Source organism: Megalops cyprinoides, chromosome 8, assembly GCF_013368585.1.
Source record: "Megalops cyprinoides isolate fMegCyp1 chromosome 8, fMegCyp1.pri, whole genome shotgun sequence".
In the NCBI taxonomy this organism is placed as follows: domain Eukaryota; kingdom Metazoa; phylum Chordata; class Actinopteri; order Elopiformes; family Megalopidae; genus Megalops; species Megalops cyprinoides.
The window spans coordinates 31,040,077-31,060,643 of NC_050590.1; the positions used below are offsets into that span (position 1 = coordinate 31,040,077).

The window sequence follows — 20,567 nt, forward strand, 5'->3', positions numbered from 1 at the left end:
TGTCATACCCATCAGCTGGGCTGAGGGGGGTTCACTTGGCTAAGAGTGCAAGGGTACACTGCTCAGAAATTTGTCGGGTGAGCATGATGGCATCGGCCCAGCCACTATTAAAGAGTGATATGATGTTAGAAAGCTGCTTAGGAGATACAGCCTCTCAAACTGTGTAGCCTGCTGCTGACTCTTTTGCTGAACTGTGAATATATGTAAGTGCTGCATACTATACTATGTGTATCTGTGTATGTGAAAGAGTTGGTCCTCTGTGGCTGCCACAGTGCTGCCGTCTCTCACCGGCTCAGATTTGGCACGTGTGTGTGGAGCTGGACCGCTGCCTGTATCTTTCTAACAAGAGTCTCAGGGCAGGGTCGACAGGAGGCTGGACCTGAGGTGTGGAACGTGAATGGTTCAAAGCAGGAACAAGAAGTTGGTAAAATGCCACTCCTGGTGTAGGTTTCTTGCTCACTGCAACCTCAGTGGACATCAATTAGAGGGACCTTTTGTGTGTCCAGTCAGATTGCAGAGGTCTTCAGAAGGTGGAAGAGAGAGCTCTGAAAAAAAACAGGCACACAGACTCTGTTCCCTCAATATTAAATATGCTTTGATAATATGAGCGTGACAAGCCAAAGCAGTGCAGCTGCAGTGATTGAGATAATTATGTGAACAGCACTTCATTGCAGGGCCTGTGAATGTATGCAAGAAAAGTCTGGTCACTGGACATATAGCACATTTATAAACTAGCCAAGTGAGAGGCATTGACTTTGTGTGTGTGCTTTCTTCATCCAATTAAATGCTTTCCCGCAGAATTGCTTTCCCAGAAAGGTTAAAAATTGGGTTCCAACACTTTAGTTGACAATTAGAAGGTAAACCTTTAGTGTTTTTAGTAGAACAGCTTTTGATGTCCTGCGAAGTGTTTCCTCTCATAAGCCTTCACATGGCCTCTGTGAAGTAATGATTAAATGAAAACATCCGCTCAGAAGAAGCTGTGTTTTTTGATTGCAGCAAAGTTACTGGAGGGTGTGACCATTACTCTTGTTTATGGTGGCGAGCGTGGAGGGTCATCGCAGGACATGAATAAGGATAAATCACACTGCCGATAATGGGCTGAGCTGCCACAGCACCGGTGGAGGCTTGCCGTGTCCTCCGTCTGTCTTGTTTTCCCACCGTTGACAACTCTTTTACAAAGGCCCAGGGTAAATATTAGCATGACGGGATGAGCGCGCTGTGTGAATGGCCTGGTGGAGCACCTTATCATATGCGCACCTGTCCCACACCACAACCAGGCAGGTCAGCAACAGCACCTGCTGTTGCAGAGCTAAAGGGGTCATTGCCCGGCCAAGTCCAACATCTACCAGAATAAAAACTTCACTGGCTCTTCTTAGTCATTCCTTAGATAAGCAGGAGCACATAATGAACAGTGTGATGCTGGTACAAGGTACATTTGGCTGCCTCTTACTGATGCAGTACTGTGTGCAGCACTGATTTTTCTGCCCTGGGAAGAGAGGGCCTTGCTTCTGTGGAGAGTGAATTACAGCCGCAGACGCTTGTTCATGTGGTGTGTGTCTGTTGTAAAACAAAATTGATATTACTGAATGGCTGGAGACTGTCATTACCATACATGTTGGCCAGGACGTGCTGTTGAGGCATTTTGCAGCAAGCCTGGGAGGAGCGTGTAGTGAGAGCTGTGTAGTGAGAGCCAGCGAACACAGACACACTCTCCACGCCTGTGCTCAGATGCGACACAACTTGGTAGCTCCACAGACAGAAAAACAGAACACATTCCCTAGGCTGATAATCATAGGTGGTAGGTGCACCTTCGGGGATACCGCCGTGGCTTGATTCCTTCTCATCTCCAGGTTTGAGACTGGCCAGATGTGTGGCAGAGATGGAGAGTAATCCGCACTCATCCCAAACTCCAGAGGTGGGGCGGCGTGTGATTGGCGGTCCCAACTGCCACTCAGGGTTTGAAATGTTCAGTCCCTGGGCATCTGTCACCCTGGTGCCAGGGCAACTCAGTGATCAGTGAGACTTTGTGTAACAGTGTTTTATAACAGGGCAGCTAAAAGCCACAGGCTGAGCTCTGTAATGCCACTCCTAACCCGATGTTGCAGAGCCATTTCTGCAGTAGGCTCTAAATATAGCTGCCTCCTCAGAAGAGAAATTCTACTTTTGGGTTGTCTGAATTCTGCTTCACGTGAATTATTAATAGAGATACTGATTGTGCAGTCACATGGAAAAAAAAATCAGTCTCATTCGCATATGTTACTGCTTTAATTTAAACTGAAGGACATGAGTGTCAATATATCCTGGTTGTCCATACCATGCTGGAATTCCATAGCAATCCTTACTGTATTTACAGAGAAGCTTTTAGCCAAAACAGCTGCCGGGTTTCCAGCTCTAAACACACCACCCGCCCTAATTAGCAGGAATAACCTGCATCACTTTCCTGTCTCCACTGGGCCTTCTGCAGCCCACCCTCCAAGCTGCTCCTAAACGTTCCCAGACCATTCCTGCAGCGTTGTCACAACATCATAACATTGCTGTAATGTTGCAGCAGCACTGTGAAAGTGTTAGGGGTTAGCTGCGTACTGCTTCACAGGGTGTTGGGTGCATTTGACCACTGCAGCGCCATAGTTCCCCAGCCTAAGGAGTTCATGCCAAGAGAGAAGGGTTTGATTTATTAAAAATGTAATAACGGTGGATAATTAGAGGGTGAACAGATCACTCCCACCAATACCGCCGGTGGTCTAGGATGCATTAACTCCATTTAATGTATTAATTCAGGGTGAACTTTTGATTAAGGGCATTTTATCTAAAAAGCATCCTGGCTCCTTTTAAACTCTCTGTGATGGAATTCCAGTCCAGTCAGGCTCAGGGGGCAGATTGACTTGGTGACTCCCAAGACGTCACATATATACGTCTATACACAGTATCTGAGCACTCTGTGTGGTTACCTTGGCAACTGCTACATAGATCTGCAGATCCATGCATTAGCATGTAAAGCAGAGGGACGGTTTAGGGAGGTTAGGATTTCGTAATGCTTTCAAGGGCTTTAAGAGACACACGAGTGTGTGCACAAAGACATGTCCACACAAACACACGGACATACACACTCACATACATATGCACAGATGTGCACATACGCAGGCATTCACACACAAGCATGCATAGAGACACAGTGAAAGCACTTTAATCTGGCTCAGATGCACTGCTTATAGATGCTATTAATCTGCCCTGGCATTAACATTAAAGGACTGGATGAAAGGTGGAAAAAGGGCTTGTATGATTTCATCCCTCCAAATGGTTAATGGTTTAAGACCACCATGTTCCCCCAGAGTGAACACACATGAGCCACGGTAACAGGACTTGAATCCATTTAATCTAGTTCTAGGTAAGGCACATGCTTCTGACACATAAAACAACATTATTAACTTGTTTCAGTGTGCGGGTACAGTGCAGCACAAACCCAAAACAAGCTTGACCTTTTTAGTGGCAGCGTGGCACTCTCGCAATAAGTCAACAGTCCTGTTAGCCTTACGTTGAGATGGCGGTCTAAAGCTGGATCTGTGGTCGTGGATGCAGAGTGCAATGGACTCTACTGACAGATATAAGTGTAAGTTAAGCCCTCTTTGTTTGAAGCAGAACAGACATTTGCCTGCATGGGACATTTGTGTGAGCAGGACAGGCTTGTTGTAGCTATGGTCCTGCAAACCCTGTGGCCAAGAGATGGACAATTTTCAATTTCACACTGCGACCCCGTTGCTCTTGTAACACCAGCCGTTGCGTGGGCATAGTCTGTCTTAATATAGCGTATCTGGCTGTAATGTAAGAGTGGCAAGCAGGGAGAGTGGGACTGGGTTATAATACCCAGAGTGGACAAATGATCCCAGTTCACAATCCCCTGACCGCCACTTGCCCCCCCAACACAACCCCCCCCCACAACCCTCTTGAATCTCTAAAGGCCGTAAATACAAATGTCAGCAGACACGTGCCTGGCTGGGATTGACTCTCACTCTGGGCTTGAATTACTGGCCATGACGTGAATTCGGTGCCAGTTACAGACGTAATGGCCTGCTTAGTTTGTGTGCTGTTCCTTGTCACTGATAGAAGGGGTTTGAGGGGGGGGGGGTCTTTCTGGAGTTCAGTGTGTCTGATAAAGAGCTTGTTTTCCTCTCCCTGGCACCTAATCCTTGGGGCACTGAGCTGACTGGCCAAATGCTTCCATTCTGTAACAATCACAGAAATAGTGAAAATACCCCCTTATATTATAAGTAGAAAAAAGTCTTTGAGAAGTCAAACAAAATGCACAGCAACTCAGAGCAGTCTCTGACACTGTAGATAGACCACATGGCTGAGTGACATGCCTCATGTTCATGACCATAGGGTGGAGCACACAATGTATCAACACCCTCAGGGGGAACACCTTCCAGTTTTTAGTGATGTGTGGCCTGATGTGATGTCAGGTTTTAGATTAATTGAGGAGAGACAGAAATAAAGCCCAGTTTTGGCACCGTGGCAGGAAAAGGATGCTTGCCATGGCTTCACCTCCCAGCCCCCACACCTGCTATACAATGATACCTGATGACAGGGGGATGCTGCATGAGGCCTGTCTTGGGGGGTTGCTGCTTCTGTTGCAGAAGAGTTCATCATCCACAGCTGTCATAGTTATCTTACAAATCCAATCAGGAAGCCCCTGTTACAAATCCTGAGCTCTGTGTTGGTTTGGCTGGGATGCTCATAGTAACCAACACTGGGACAGTCTCATCCTCCAGGATTCAGCCCTACATCTCCTCACTGCAGCCATGTTAAAGCAGCCGCTGCTTGTTTATATCTTTTGTCTTGGAGCACCTTTCCCGCTGGGGATGACTGAATGTTTACTGTCTGTCTCCACAGAAGACAAACACGGCAGACAGGATGAAGGAGGAGAACCTGCTCCAGAGAAGGTTTTCCCTGTGCCCCACCGCCATCACGCCACATAAGATCGACCCCCGTGTGTTCACACGGAACCTGCCCTACGGGGGAGACAACGACCTCTACCCTCTCAGCCCAGGTGACCAGGAAGCCCTGTCCTAACTGCACCTTCAACAACCGCCCTTTACTGTTTTCTAAATGAGTGACAGTAGCGAGAGGCCTCATGAACCCCAAAATGGGTGGAGCAGGCATATGTCATCAGTGACTCACTGATATTAACAAATCATAGACATGACAGCTAAACCCTACGATTGGTTTATTGTAAGTCAGTGCTTGGCAGTACATGGTAGCTCCACCCATTATGTGACTCAAATTTCATTTGACTCTCTTATCTCTATATTTTACATTCATGCATTTTAAGTGTTTGTTGACTAGTGGTATAAAATATTAATTAAACATAATGTCAAGGTACAATTTTATGTTGTAGACAAAGAAAGCGATTTCAGAGATTGTATCCCATCCACTTGGATAATAAGAAGAAAGATTGATATATACTATAACCTTCGGTGCTATTAATAGTTACCTGGAAGTTCCCAATTTAATTAACTTGTTCACATGCTGATTACTTAAACCTACTAACATCCTTGTAAACCATTATGTACATTTTGGATTTTTAGCATGTGATTAACAGTTATTAGAATCCTTACATACTTAGCTGCTGCTTGAATTCTTATTACTTATTATTAGGAACTTATTACTGACCAGTAAAATAAAATCCATAAGTTCCATTTTTGGTTGCACTTTCATTTCGAGAATCCAAACAGAAGTAGTGACAGAGACAAAAGTATCCTATTTTCGAGGCGTCTTAGGAGCTGTGATTTGGTGCAGTACCCACCTCCGCTAACTGGAACTCGGCAGAGGAGGAAAGAGCTGTCAGAATCTTTCCTTGTCTCGTAGAAAGTGGCAAGACCCTCATTACCATCTCCTCTCAGGCAGAGAGCAATGCCAGGTCACATGGTTGTTAAGTCTTATTGCAGAGAGAGGGGGAGAGGGAGCAGGAGAGACTGAACATACACCTTTCCCCTGTTTCCTCCATAACTCCATTACTGCACCCACAGCCGTGACACTGAACCCTACTTATGGAGACTTGTGCATCTGCATGTGGAAAGCTGGTCCATTACAGAGTTCAGCGGTCAGTTTCCCTTTTGCTATCCTGGCCATTTCACTTCAACATTCAGGGCTGTGTCTCAATGGGGGCCTGCACTCACCCCCACCCCCCCACTTCCTGAAGCGCCTCTTTTTAAAAAAAAAAAAAAAAAAAAATCTGAAAAATATTTCTGTAGCCTGAAATAATGATGGAAAGTGCTTCATACTTTAGGTACTTTTGCTATAGATTATTTTAACTCTTTAGAGCACAACTACAGGGTAGTATTCCAGTTGCTGTTTGTCTATTTGTATGTGTGTGTATATTTATGTTTTTATGTATGTGTTTGTGTATATGTGCATGTGCACATGCACATGTGTGTACGTGTATGTGTGGTAACAGGTGGTGATATGGAGAGGAATGGCTTGCCTGTGCTGCAGGATGAAGGCAGCCCTGCTCAGTCTCCCAACAGTAAGGTAAGAGCACCTGGATGTTCCCTTCCAGATGTTTCCTAAAGGCTACACTGACCATGCACCTTGTGAGTGGCGGTTGCTTTAGTAAATATCCGACTGTAAGAAAGGGAAAGTAATGCATGGCTCACAGGCACCCTGGAATAGGCTTTATGATCAGCACCTGAGTAATGTTAAATGCACACTCTGTGCATTTATTTGCTGTGGAGCTGTGCTGAGTCCTGTTTGGAAAAGTCCCCCGACAGAGAGGAAGAGCAGGAGAGGCTACATTCTGAGTGTATAATATTATGCAGTTATCCCAAACAGGGGAGAGTGACTCAGTGCTATACCTGGACAGTGGAGCGAAGGTGACACAAGTAGAGCCAAGATGGAGCAGGCAGAATTGCATTATTGGTGCGATTTTACCATGGTGCCACATGGGCTACAGTACAACAATCCATTTTCACAAAAAACATGATTGTACTTACATTCAGAATATGGTGGGGGGTGACTCATTGAGTATTGAATGTAGGCGTGTCTTTAACGGGTAGATGGCAGGTGAATGACTGAGGGTGTACTCACACTAGGCCCGGTTGCCTTGCACCGTGCCCGAGCACGATTGTCCCCCCCTTCCCACGTCCCCCGCTGCCCTGCGCTTAACGTTCTGGGCCCAAGCACGCTTTCGTCATCACGATGCGAACTTCTTGTGTCGAAGAAAAGCGCTCTAGCACAGCACAATGGAGTTCATGATTGTACTTTGTGGCTTATGTGGGGTCGTTTTGGGCGTCACGGCCCTCTCACATGCCTTATAGATTTATGGATTATGCAACGCAACGATTTTCAGTTAATCGTGCTGCACGTATAAGAAGATTTTTGCGGAGGCAGCTGACGTTTCAGTCATTATGCTAAGGAACAGGCCAATATGTTGTGTCAGATTACAGTAGCTTAATCACAATAATGTTAGCTAATGTTAACCAGTTAGGGCTACTACTTGTTTGTGCGCTACTGTCATCATTACAACAACAAACATCTTCTATTACTACTTGGATAGTACACTTTTCAATTCATTCGAGAATATTTGGGTTAATAACGGGTCTGGTTCTCATCTTATTAATGAACGTGAATTGTAGTCGGCGAGTAAAGCTCCAAATTCCCCCCTCACCGTCAGCTGCATCCGTAAAAATCTTTATATATGTGCAGTACGATTAAATGAAAATCGCTGCGTTGCATTATCGGTGCTAACTGGCTGGGGAGCTAACGTTAGCTATCTAGCGATTGATTTGACAAACATAGCTAGTTAGCTAACAGGCTACCTATCTGAACGATTGTTGAAGACTAGCTATTTAAACAGGTTGGCTGCTTCATTTGTGATACTCTAACTAAGCCCCTGACAACAGCAATGCTTACATTGCCACATAAAGTATGGTTAGTTTTATTTAGCTTGCTAGTAACCAAGCTAATGTGGGGATCCACAGTTATTTTTAGGTATAGATCTATAGAGCTAACCAATCAAAGATCATTTTGGAGGTGGCCAGCTTGTTATAGTTAAGGAAGTCGGCTAGCTAATCAAATGATGGTTTAAAGGATTTATTATGACTGGGCGTGTAACTAACACATATCCAGCTAACTGTTGCTATAACGGATATATTTATTAAATGGGAGAGTCGCATCATTAACGTCATTTTCGAGTTCGGTGCTCGGGCACGTTTAGCGATCACACTGATGCATACCGTGCCCGAGCCCACCTCTTAAAGCGGGCCTGGCCACGGTTCACCGTACCACGCCCGGGCATGGTACGGAGCGATCACACTAGTCAAACAAACTGGACTTTGGGGGTCAAACGTGCTCGGGCACGGTACGGATTGCCTAGTGTGAGTACACCCTGATGAAAGAGTGAAGGGTGTTCCACTCCCTCCACTGTGTAACTTTCTCTAAAGGAGAATCACTCTGTGTTTGTTCCAGGCGGTATTGCAGCCATAGAACAGGGGAAGCTCATGTGGACACAGTTATTGTCCCACAGGGTCTCGGGGGGTTGTGGTTGGTGGAGGTAGTTTTTAAGTACAAACACATGTTAGTTTCAATTGCCATGGCTGTTGAGTTGAAAAAAGCAGGTTTTTTTTTTTTTTTTTTATGAATGGGCCTTTAAAGGGGATAGCATGTAGGTGTAATGATTAATCCCGATGACCCCAAATTACACCAGCAGGCTTTCTAGGTTTAATGGCTGTAATCTGTGTAATTGGTGTGATAATATCCCTGCTTTGACAGTGATTGCATCGATAATTAGCCTGCTGCTAACTGAAGTAGGGAGTACTGAAACTGTGTAGTGACCAGTCAGCCCCTCCTCCAAAAAGGTGAGCCCAGGCCATGCTGGGGCTAAAGTCTCTTTAGATAGTCCTGTATGGGTCAGAACTGGCTCATTTATGGACTCTCTATTATCTGGCTCCAAAAAGAGGCCCAACTTTTTAGGCCACTGATCTAAAAATATGTCTGCTAGGACACTGATGTTCTGTGTCATTGGTGACGCCTTATGGTACTAAAGTTTGAAAGAGTCAATATAGATTACATATTGCTGAGAGTATGCCCTGGATAAAGGCCCTGTTTATTATTTATCTGTGTCTTAGGCTATAATGTTTAATGCATGTTGCAGCAGCTCACCTTGCCTGTACTCACACATTCCAACAGCAGCTGTGGTAACTTATGCTGCCATTGCCATAAACCGCTGTCACTGCATCAGTGTGCATACAGTACAGAAATCCCAGTGCTTTGTCTCCCGGGGCCATTATGGTTGTTCTGACACAGGAAACATTCTATCTGCGTCATTTGTCTCTGAAAGATACGAACATCCTCATGTAATGATAAGCCATGTACTGAAAGAGAGTGGGTGTATCTTGCAAGTACAGGAGCCAGGTCTTCCAGCCAGCCTTGTGGCAGTATAGAGGACACAGGCGATGTCAGAGAGGGCAGGTGAAGAACACTGTTGGGTGTGCTGTCTACAGAATGCGGCTAAATGGCATCTATCTGTGGGAAGTGCTGGACATTAAACAGACATGTTTTTAATTAAGTGTGCATGTTCATCCAGCCCAGAGGAAGGCCCAGGGCAGATTGATAACTGCTGGGCCTTGTGAGATTTCAGGTTGATGAAGCAACTCTCTTCTCTCTCTTTGTACTCCTGCACCACATGGTTTGGAATACGTGTCCTGTTTTTCACACACCAGACAGGCTCCATACACACAACAGAGGATTTCCCCCTTTGCCGATAGGAAAGGATCTGGAAGAGGGAACGTCCCTGTGAAATTGCTCCTGGGCTTTAAGGGAGAGACAAACACAGTGAAGCAGAATTCAGTCCAATCCGTTTTTCCCCATATTTGGTATTCCCAACTGACCACCCCGTGCTTGACACTCTACACGTCCGACACCCACAGAGGAATCAGTGAGGAAGGGCTCATGCACGCTGCAGGCAATGCCAACAGCTGTATTTCACACTGTAAGTGACACGGTGGACAACAGGGGAGTTAGTAACATATAGGTAACTAATGAGACACTCAAAGGTAATGCAAGGAACCTTGGTGGAGAAAAGCCCACCAGTGAAGTTGCAAGTACAGAGTGTTCAGTATGTGCAGCTACAGCTACAAGTACTAAATCTACAGGTTGAGTGTTTATTATGTACAGCAATAGCTATTTGAATTGAAGCTGCAAATACAGAGAGTTCAGTATGTACAGCTACAGCTGCAAGTACCAAAGCTACAAGTACAATGCTCAGTATGTACAGCTACAGTTGCAAGTACTGAAGCTCCACGACAGAGTGTTTATTGTGTACAAGCAATAGCTCAGTTTATATTGTTATGAGCACATGCAGCCCATACCTGTCAATTACATTTTAACAAGCAGTTGCCATGGGTTGCAGAGTAGCTCAGTGTGTGAATAATTCACAGTGAGGTGTCCTCTGTTGGCAGTGATGTGTCACATGCTGTCGCCAGCCAACTGTCACTCAGTCTCCCTCCCTGTGTGTTTTCTCCCATTGGCAGCTGGAATCCAGGGTCTTCAATGGCCAGGAGAAAGAGTGCTCCTCTCCTACAGAGAAGCTGGCCAGGAAGGAGTCTCTCAAAGTAGGTGCCACCATCACTGTCACTGGTTCAAGGGCTGGGCAGTGATAGGCCTGCAAAAACACATTCTCACTGTCTTTGTTATTATATCAGTAAACATTATATTTACTCCTACACACATTCACTCCATCAAAATGAAACCTTTACATTTATACAAGAGAAAATGTGCTTTCAAAACATCTGGCTCCTTATTGTGTGAGAGTGTAGACTCATCTGGCCGCTTGCAAAAGTCTTAGCAGGGGGCTAATCCTCAAGTTCAGACAATTGGGCCTATAAAATCTGTTAGAAGGAGGAGCAACTGTTCCAGTTCTGGAAGAGTACAGTGGTTTAGTGGTCTGAAACCTAGCATTTAATATCCCACTGAAGTAATTGAAATTGGTGCATAAAGTTTTTTTATGGCTACATCGCCACCTGGTGGCTTTATGAGGAACGTTTTTTTCTAACAATAAGGAGATTGGCTACAGTTCATGAAATCAGAATGGGTATGATCATGTCCCTAATAATAAATGTCTTCCTCTGTGTTTATCCTGCAGCTGCAAAAGAAAAACTATCGACAGGAGAAGAAGAGGGCAGCCAAAGAATTGTTCAGCGCCTTGAAGGACCCCAGTGTGGTCATCATGTCCAACTGGTTGAAGGTGTAGTAACCACATTGGAAAACCAATCTCCTGTCCCTGTCCCACAGACTAGATCACCACACCACTAAGGATATATTCGGACTGCAGGCTTTAATGCTCAACTTCCAAATAGTTGCTCAGATCTGTTTTTTCTGACTAATTAATTTTTTGAAAATGGCCCATATCCAATATCAGTGTGAAATGTCCCACATGCATATATAAACAACAACAAAAGACATCAGGTCTGTCTAGTTGTTCAGAATTATAATAGTGAGGGTAATGTGTCTCATGCAGAGAGACAAAGAAATCACATGGGCTATTTTAATGCTCCATTCCAGTTGTAGTGTGCACACACAGGTCACAAGGCTAGATATCCAATTTGCTTCCATATATTCATATGGCCCAAATCAAGACCTGAAAAGGTGTGGCTTCATGTGTTTGTTGGTGTTCAAATTGTTCTAAAACATCCAAACTGGGTCAAATATGGAAAAATAAGGAAAAAATGGAAATTGTGCCTCTTTTTACCTGCAGTTTGAATCTAGCCTATAAGCAACAGGGGCTGGTATGTTTTCCCCTGGTCTGAGCAGATAGGTATTAACATTTCGGTTGGGGAGTGTATGGTTATGTGTAGGCGTGACATTGGAGGGGTGGCTCATGGTGGAAGGACGCCAGTGACGCTATGCTGTCTGTGTAGATCCGCGGTACACTGAAGGGCTGGACGAAGCTGTGGTGTGTGCTGAAGCCAGGGGTCCTCCTCATCTACAAGACCCCCAAGGTGGACCACTGGGTTGGCACCATCCTGCTTAACGCCTGCAAGCTCATTGAGAGGCCCTCCAAGAAAGATGGCTTCTGCTTCAAACTCTACCACCCACTGGACAAGTCTATCTGGGCCATGAAGGTGGGCTCGCTGCCTCTGAGCGCACTTTGATACAGTAGTGTTACTCTGTGTTTAGGTACCTGCTTATCGATGGTCTTTGTATAGCAGTTGTTTAGACCAGCGTTTCCCAAACCTCTCCTGGAGGACCCCTTGTCCTGAATGTGTAGCAGAGCTGAAGTAATTAGCTCATGTGAGTGCTGCGTAAAGCCTTAGGTAGCGGGTAGTGGGTAGCCGAGCGGTTGCAGCGACGGGCTAACGGCAATTTGCCTTTAGCGCAACTGGCAATGACGCTGGCTGTGTAAGGGGTTGGCAGCGAGCAGTGAGAACCTCGGTTCGAAACTCGCTCGCTCGCTGACCCACACAACATCGAATTAAAAACACAACGCAAGACCCCACCCATTACACATGTTTTAAATCTCTCTCTGCTCCAACACAGCTGATTCAAATGATCAACTCGTTATGAACTCCTGAAGCTGCTTAATAACAAACTGATCATTTAAATCAGCTGTGTTGGAGCAGGGAGAGATGTAAAACGTGCAGGACAAGGGGTTTGGGAAACGCTGGTTTAGACACCTGCTTATCAACATTCTGTGCATAGCAGTTGTTGGCTGTGTTTGTGATTATAATAATGGCTGTTCTTTTTTGTCACCGCTGCAGGGACCCAAAGGGGAGAATGTAGGCTCCATCACTCAGCCCCTGCCTAGCAGCTACCTGATCTTCAGAGCTGTGTCTGAGTCTGACGGTCAGTCCCTGTACACTTAGAGTGTCTGAGCTGGAATGTGTATGTGTGAGCATGAATATGTGTCTCTGTATGTGCACTTGCATGTATGTGTGTGTGTGTTTGAATATTTGTGCATTTGAATACATACACACAGATGCAGACATAGACAAAAACAATTACATACACACACACAGAAATACACATGCACACACAAGTGCACATACACAAACACACATATGTGCACTCATGAGTCACCCATGATCCTTCCCCGTCCCATAGGCCGCTGCTGGATGGATGCCCTGGAGATTGCGCTCAGTTGCTCCAGCCTCTATAAGCTGACCTCCAAGGCTGGCCGTGACGGCGACCTCAGCTGCTCCTCCGAGTCTTCCCACATCCTCAACCTCCTGCACTCTTCTGCCCTCAATGACCATGAGCTCTTCCAGTGAGTGTAACACACAAACTAAAGCTTGATTGACTGGACAGAGAAACAGACAGCAGGAAATGCAGACAGTAATTCCTCTATGAAAGTCACAGATATGTCTGCATTCTGAATTTGATCACATAATTTATATATATTAAATCTCAAATAATCAAAATATTGACCCACACAATGCTGCAACAGCACCCTCACTGTTAAATTTGTAGGGGTGTAACAATACACTCAGCTCAGAGTTTGATCTATGATATTGGGTTTATGGTTCAGTACTGACAATATTTTGAACAAAATTTGAATGGAAACAAATTATGACTGAGCACAATTCCTTGTTTAGTCCTGAGGTATAAATGTGTGAAAACAGTGTTTTCATAACAATTTGTTAAACTAAATAAAATTGTTGCCAAAATGTATTATTTAACTGAAAATTGGAATTTCATATTACCAAGATTTGTAAAATAAAAGTCAAAGCTCAGCTTTGAAAACCAGATGCCCACAATGACTGTGCTTTCCAGTGCAAGCTGTAAAGTATGGCCAAACAAGACTGAATAAGTTTACTTATTTATTGCACTTCCTGCTGTTCAGACAATGTAATTAAATCCAAAGAGAGTGCATTTTTGATGTGTTCTGTAGATATTAGTGGCGTAATTACAAGAAACAGCCCATCGTGAACAGCTCCACAGTGTGTATCATCATGTTTTTTTATCGCAATATATCATTTAACAATATTTTGCTACCTCTCTGTTTCATTTCTTCTATGATACATGTTTATGTCTGCATTAGTACAAATCTTACTCACTTGCTTACTGCATTTTTTTGTGTGGCTGAACAAATCCCCCTTTGAGCATATGTCTATTGTCAGTATCCCCCATGAATGGGAAGCAGGGCCTACATATGGCTGGTCTGCCATTGTTATTTAGCTGTCAATATAAGGATTGGTCATGTGGAGTAGTTTGGATATGACACTTGACAAATATTAGTCACACTTTCACATTAGAAACTGCATTTCTACAGTTGCTTGATGCTTGTATAATAGTGATTGTGCTGAGTAATGTGGAATGAGGTCGGTGAATGATATGATGTGCATACAGGAGTGCTGTTTCCACAGTGGACAGCCTGGTTCTGCTCATTGTCACTGCTCTGCTGGTGCCTGATAGCAATAGAAACAGAACATCTTTGTGATAGCAGTAATTCATAACCTTGCTTTTGAGCTCCTTATTTGGCTGTCATTTTGTGTAATGGGATCCTGTCACTATGATCCTGTTTGTTCCACTCCATATTAAAGAGCAAATGGCATACATGTGGAACAGGGTTGCAGATTCGCCTGTGTGTGAGAGGGTGTTTTTCTGTTTGTGTTTGTGTGTCTGTGTTTGTGTGCTTTTTTGTCCATGCTGTGTCATTGTGTATCTGGCTTTGTGTGCCTGTGTGTCTGTGTATGTGTGTGTGAATGTGTATATGTGTGTTTCTCTGTGTACATATGTGATATGCCTTTGTGCGTATTAGGGGTGGAGCCGAATCTGATTACGGTATTCGGCAAAGCACAAATAGTGGGTTTTTACGAATATTTATTTCATACGAATATTTTAAAAATTATTTGTTTTCGGAAAGAAAAAAAGTCAAATAGATGGTGTTCCTCATAACTGTGAGTGCGGTTAGGGTTATTTGTTTTTCAGTTTAATTATATTTAAAGTTCAAGAAAATCCACTGTTAAAAAGACAAGTTTTTTTTTTTAACCCTTTCACACGTACGGTCACACCGGTGTGATTTGCCATTTAGTGTGTATACTAAAACTGGTGCGATTAGAACACTACATTGGAAAAATTCTAGTTAATTTTAGCTTTGAGGAAACAGCGATTTAATGTTTAAAACTATAGCAAGCAAATGCTAACTGAAAGCTATGAGAAGCTTAATAACGCTAATGAAAACATAAATTAACAAGAGTTTCCTCTAGTCATTATAATATTAATAATTCATTGATTATATTTTTCCTAAATATGAAATATAGTTAAATGTGCAGGGCAAGACATGGTGAAAAAGGGTTAATAACAATATAATGATTAGGAATTATTTGTTTAAGACAGGTATAGCAAAGAACGGGAGAGTTTGCTCTGTAGGTAAGTTTTAATCCTCAGTTTTGCTATAGAAATAAAGACCCCCTGATTTACTGAGGTAGTTGCAAACCAGGTAGATTTAAAAATTATTTTTATGTTTGCCCCTAAATCATAACTTGCTTTCACTGGGCGGTATAGTGTGATTAAATAAGCTGTTTTTCCTTTAAATAAGGGACAAGGAACTAATATAATAATTAGAATAAACCCATCCTTCATTTTTGCGCTCTTTGGCTGACACTCCTTGAAATACACATTCATCAGTTCTACAGCTCAAGTTGATCCCCGGGAAATCCCCGCAAATAAGTAATAAATATATTTTTCTATTTTATAGCAGAGACACTGGAATTATAGTGTGTGTGTGGCAGGGTGCGCCGTAATGTCTGTCAGCCATCGGCAATGGACGATATATTTGCATAGCCTGTTAGGCTACTGTCCTTTTTTCAGACAGCAATATCTTTAGTTTGAGAGGCTCAAGGACACTTATATTATCACTTTATTATACTTTTTAGGATATTAAAAACAAAAAACAGGATTGTTACACCTATTTCCACTTTTATTCAAATACAAATACAGATAATTAACAAATACAGATACAAATACAAATACTGGGCTCTCTGCACATCCCTAGTGTGTATATGTGTAATGTGCATTTGTGTATGTGTGTGTGTCCACTGCTTGGTATCTGTCCGTGCAAATGTATGATGTTACTTTGTGTGTATGTGCATGCATGTGTGTGTATGTGTGTGTGTGTGTGTGTATAATGTTGCTTTGTGTGTGTGTGTGCGCGCCCATATATTCTTGTGTGTCTGTGTATGCAGTTTTCCGGCAGACAGTAAATTCTCATAGACTTGGTTCCCCGCCCCTCCCTGGAATCTTCTGTCACTTTGTGCTTCCCAGCCAGTCTGTGTGGCTACAGGGAGGTCATGTGACTCAGAGCAGGAGCAGGAAGAGGCGAGGAGCTTGTGAACCTTACACAACCCTGACAGAGACATCAACAACAAAGCGTTCCACGCACTGGAGGAAAGCAGTGACAGGAAACGCGTATCCAAATTAGATCTGCACTCCGATGACTGTCGTCTGTGTTGTGGATATATATTGCTGTTCATAAACTGACAGAGAATTGGAGAGGAGTGAGACAAAGCACAATCCTGGCGTTATAAATAGTCTGTTTTTATGTGAGACCTGCCTAGGGAGTTGGTTGTGCCTGCGAGGTAAGACAATGCATGTGTTGCATCACTGTTAATGACTGCTGGTTTCATGGGGCTATGAAAGGCATTCCCATTCAAGCTGGGGCAAGATGTTGAATTCATATGAATCATTGTCTCTGTTGCAGTCTGGTAGCAACAGCATGAATGCTTTGCTCTGCCAGCTTTTCAAAAGACACAGGATCACTGTTATAGGATGAAGAGGGCTGACAATCAGTGTGACAGGGTGGCTAGAGGCATGCTGTCCCTTATTAGCATGGCCATGGGGTGTTTGGATGGCGACGCAGTGGTCTCCCCCACGGTCTCCTGCAGCCAAAATATGTAATTCTGCGTGTTGTTGGCTTGGCGGAATGGACTATATCTGGCTGAATTGGTGGCAAGTCATTTGGTGGAGATGATGAGTTTGACTTCAACTTGTGCTGCTCAGCGTGTGTGACCTTGAAAACGGTAGTGTCATTCCGTACGCTCTAAGGTGAGGATGGCAGTGGTTGCCAAGGGAACAGCACTCACACGGCTGAACGTTACACACAGCCCCACTGATGATGAGATGGCATTGTTCTCATGTGGTACCCGCACATGCAGAGTCACCACTACCCCTGTGGTCATGTTTGACACCTGCTCCTGAAAATTACACCTGTCATGCCAATATTTGTTTTGTAAGGTTATGTACGCATATTTTAAGCCATTTTGAAAACAGCATCCTTGTATGTTTGAGGCAAAACTTGAAACATTGAGAAAATGTGTCTAATGCCACAGGACAACATGAGAATTTGTAAGAAATCCTATTGCTTTTTTGATGATTTTATCCGCTGTGGGAACACTGTCTAATTCTGATGTACAAAGGAGGAGGTCAGAAAAGAAAAAACTCAATAAGGCATGTGCTTTAATGGTTTGATTATTTTAATAAGCTGTCATGTGACTCATGTGATATTTCATTTGGGTGTGTCTGGCTTGAACTTTTTCTCTTTTTTATGAAAGGTTGAATGAGTCCCTGTTGGAAAACAACCACATGGAGATGGACGGATACTCCGACAAATCAGAGAGGGAGGCCCATGATGAGTCAGACAATGGGACCAATGAGAATGGGGGCAGGCTGACCGAGGAGAGTGACATGGACCAATCAGATGACCTGTCCCCAAGCTTGCAGGCCACAGCTTACATTGAGCAAGGCCAGGAGGAGATGGCTGAGGTAAACCACAGAGTTTTTGGAAGTCTTTGAGAAGTGTTTTGGCCAAATAGCATTCTGTTCCGTTATGTTCCATTATACATGTTTGGATGTATATTAAATACATAAGTTTATAAGTGTATAAAATTATCTAAAAAATAAACACATATGAGTGCAGTTGTGCAGGATTACATTGTAGACGTGGTATGAGATGTTAGGTTCTGATTCACTGCAATCATTAAAGATTTTGTGATGCTTATTGGATGAGTAGGGGTGTTGTCCCCAGTGTCCTGATGAAATTGACTATCTGCATGTGGCCACCTGATTGTAAGATTATTTCAGGTGTAACAAATAGTCTTCTGGACAACAACGTGATCTTGCTTGATTGTATTCTTAGAATTCCATGCAACAAGAGTCTTCACACCTGGATAGCAGGGGCTTCAAGTGGTGAAATAAAAAGCATAGATGAAAGCATAAAGTTGAGGGAAAAGCATAAAGAATATGAGATAAACAGGTTGTAAATTAAATAGGATTAAATCACTCCAATGTAAAATAAAAGACAGTCACAGAACCCAGAGGGTATTTGTTCAGAGTGCAATGACAGAGAAGCACAGTGTGCTCACTTGACAAAAACAAAAAGCATCAATAATAGATTAAGCATCAGGAGTTACAGTCTCCGAGGCTCCAACACCCTTCCAGTCAACCCATGAAATTACTTTTTGGCTATTTAAACCTTGAGGTGGTCTGAGTGGTAAATTTTCTGATGAACACACCCGTTGTTCCTTGTCCATTAGGCAGGCGAGGCATCTCAGATGGAAACAGTCTCTGAGGAGAACAAAGGCCTGATTTGGACCTTGCTGAAGCAGCTGCGGCCCGGGATGGACCTGTCCAAGGTGGTGCTGCCCACCTTCATACTGGAGCCACGCTCCTTCCTGGACAAGTTGTCAGACTACTACTACCATGCTGACCTGCTTTCGCAGTGAGTCCTTTGGGCTGTGGGCCTTGTTAGGATGGGTTGATTCCCTCTGTGAGAACCAGCCAGGGTGAAATATACTTTTAGGCATGTCTTGTGTTAGTGATCAGCTTGTGTGAGATCCAGTCTGGCTGAAATATACATTCGTCTTGGTCATGTGTTAGTGACCAGTTTGTGCAAGAAGTAAATGGCCCGAACTAAGTGCTCATCTCTGTCTTTCCACCTCAGGGCAGTTTTGGAAGAGAGCCCATACTGTCGGATGAAGCAGGTTGTGCGATGGTACCTGTCTGGCTTTTACAAAAAGCCCAAGGTGCGATCCAAACTCCTAGATGCATGCCTAGAGCATCCATCCTTGTTCCTGTTCCTTCCTCTCATTTGAAATTCCCCTTTTGTGAACCAGAGGAACCTGGTGAAGATTACACAGATGTCAAACAGAAGCAGTGGAGCTGCTTTTATATTCAAAATGGTGAATTAACACATTCATTAAATGAAGGTGCACATTTTTATGAATTTACACCATATTGTGCTGCCAGAGTATAGTATGATGTAGAGCAGATACAGGACAGGCTTTAATGTTGATGCTTTTTCCAGCACTCCTAGGGCTTTTTGAATTCATAAACGATCCCTGGGACTGGGTGTTAATTTCTCAGTTTAAATATAAACTCTGCTCAGCTAGCCTCTTCTTTTATAGTAGTGATCTTGCTAATTAGTTTGCCCTATATCCCCCAGTCATACCTCCACTAATAAGCAGCTGTCCATCTGGAGCAACAGTAGAATGTATCCGGTGACTCAAGTTGACTGCATGTGCTCTGCTCCACTGCACTGGTTTCTGGTCTAGCCAGTTTTTGGACCAGCCAGTTTTCACATCAATTATTCTGCGTGAGTGTGGGAACCCAGGGACATAGGGGGGTGTGGGCTGTGGCTTCATTAATGGAGCAATCCCTTCAGGATCTGAGCAGTTTTTATGATCTGTGTGTATGTGTGTGTGTGTCTGTGTGTCCGTGTGTTCATACATGTGTGTGTGTACGTGCACCACAGGGACTGAAGAAGCCGTACAATCCGATCCTTGGGGAGACATTTCGGTGCTGTTGGCTCCACCCTCAGACCGACAGCTGTACCTTTTATATAGCAGAACAGGTGAGACAGTGCCACCGACACAATGGATACTGATCAGGCCAGCCTCTCAAGTGCCTGGTAGCCTTCTATTCTCCTTTTCATTTCATCCAGTATGAGATGACGGGGCAAACGCACAAAGCTGAGATTCCACCTAGCCTGTTTCTCTCTGTTATTTATTACCAGGTTATTACCAGTTGAAGCTGCTTATTGCTGACTCTGTTCATGGCCCAGCATTTCTAAAGTGATTTGCAAGAATTTTAGTGGTAAACACAAAGTGCTGTAAAGCCACCCTCAACACCACACGGCGAGTTACCTTCCAGGAATGCCCTGGCCTCCACAGTTGATGGTTTGAAATAAACCATTACACATGCTGAAATCCCTCACATTCTCCTTTGTGCTGCCTGCAGGTGTCGCATCACCCTCCCATCTCCGCCTTTTATGTCTGCAACAAGAAGGATGGCTTCTGCATCCACGGTAGCATTCTCGCCAAGTCCAAATTCTATGGTGCGTCTGTCTGTGGTACCATGGTTACCATCAGCCAGGAGGGCCTGCTGCTTTTTCCTTGTGGATAAAAACCCATTTGACCATGTCTGGTTCGTTCCACAGGGAACTCTCTGTCTGCAATACTGGACGGGAAAGCCAGACTGGTGTTCCTCACCCGGGATGAGGAGTATGTCATCACCATGCCATACGCTCACTGTAAAGGTATCGCTTCCCACCTCTCTCTCCTTGGCACACCCTGTATGTCTGC

General features: G+C 44.1%; 1 protein-coding gene across 3 annotated transcripts in view; it reads left to right on the top strand.

The window, feature by feature from the left end:
• LOC118781791 (oxysterol-binding protein-related protein 5-like) overlaps nt 1–20,567 on the top strand; it is a 58,266-nt gene that overhangs the window by 30,736 nt on the left and 6,963 nt on the right. For 2 of the 3 annotated variants that reach the window (XM_036534871.1, XM_036534872.1), the window contains exons 2-14: nt 4,888–5,044; nt 6,452–6,525; nt 10,524–10,604; nt 11,135–11,236; nt 11,910–12,113; nt 12,750–12,834; nt 13,093–13,255; nt 17,541–17,751; nt 18,522–18,706; nt 18,929–19,010; nt 19,739–19,837; nt 20,224–20,320; nt 20,423–20,521. In XM_036534871.1, coding sequence (XP_036390764.1) covers nt 4,909–5,044; nt 6,452–6,525; nt 10,524–10,604; nt 11,135–11,236; nt 11,910–12,113; nt 12,750–12,834; nt 13,093–13,255; nt 17,541–17,751; nt 18,522–18,706; nt 18,929–19,010; nt 19,739–19,837; nt 20,224–20,320; nt 20,423–20,521 — 1,618 coding nt within the window. In that variant the 5' untranslated portion in view covers nt 4,888–4,908. The remainder of the gene's footprint in view (nt 1–4,887; nt 5,045–6,451; nt 6,526–10,523; nt 10,605–11,134; nt 11,237–11,909; nt 12,114–12,749; nt 12,835–13,092; nt 13,256–17,540; nt 17,752–18,521; nt 18,707–18,928; nt 19,011–19,738; nt 19,838–20,223; nt 20,321–20,422; nt 20,522–20,567) is intronic. The other variant, XM_036534873.1, reaches the window with a different exon arrangement.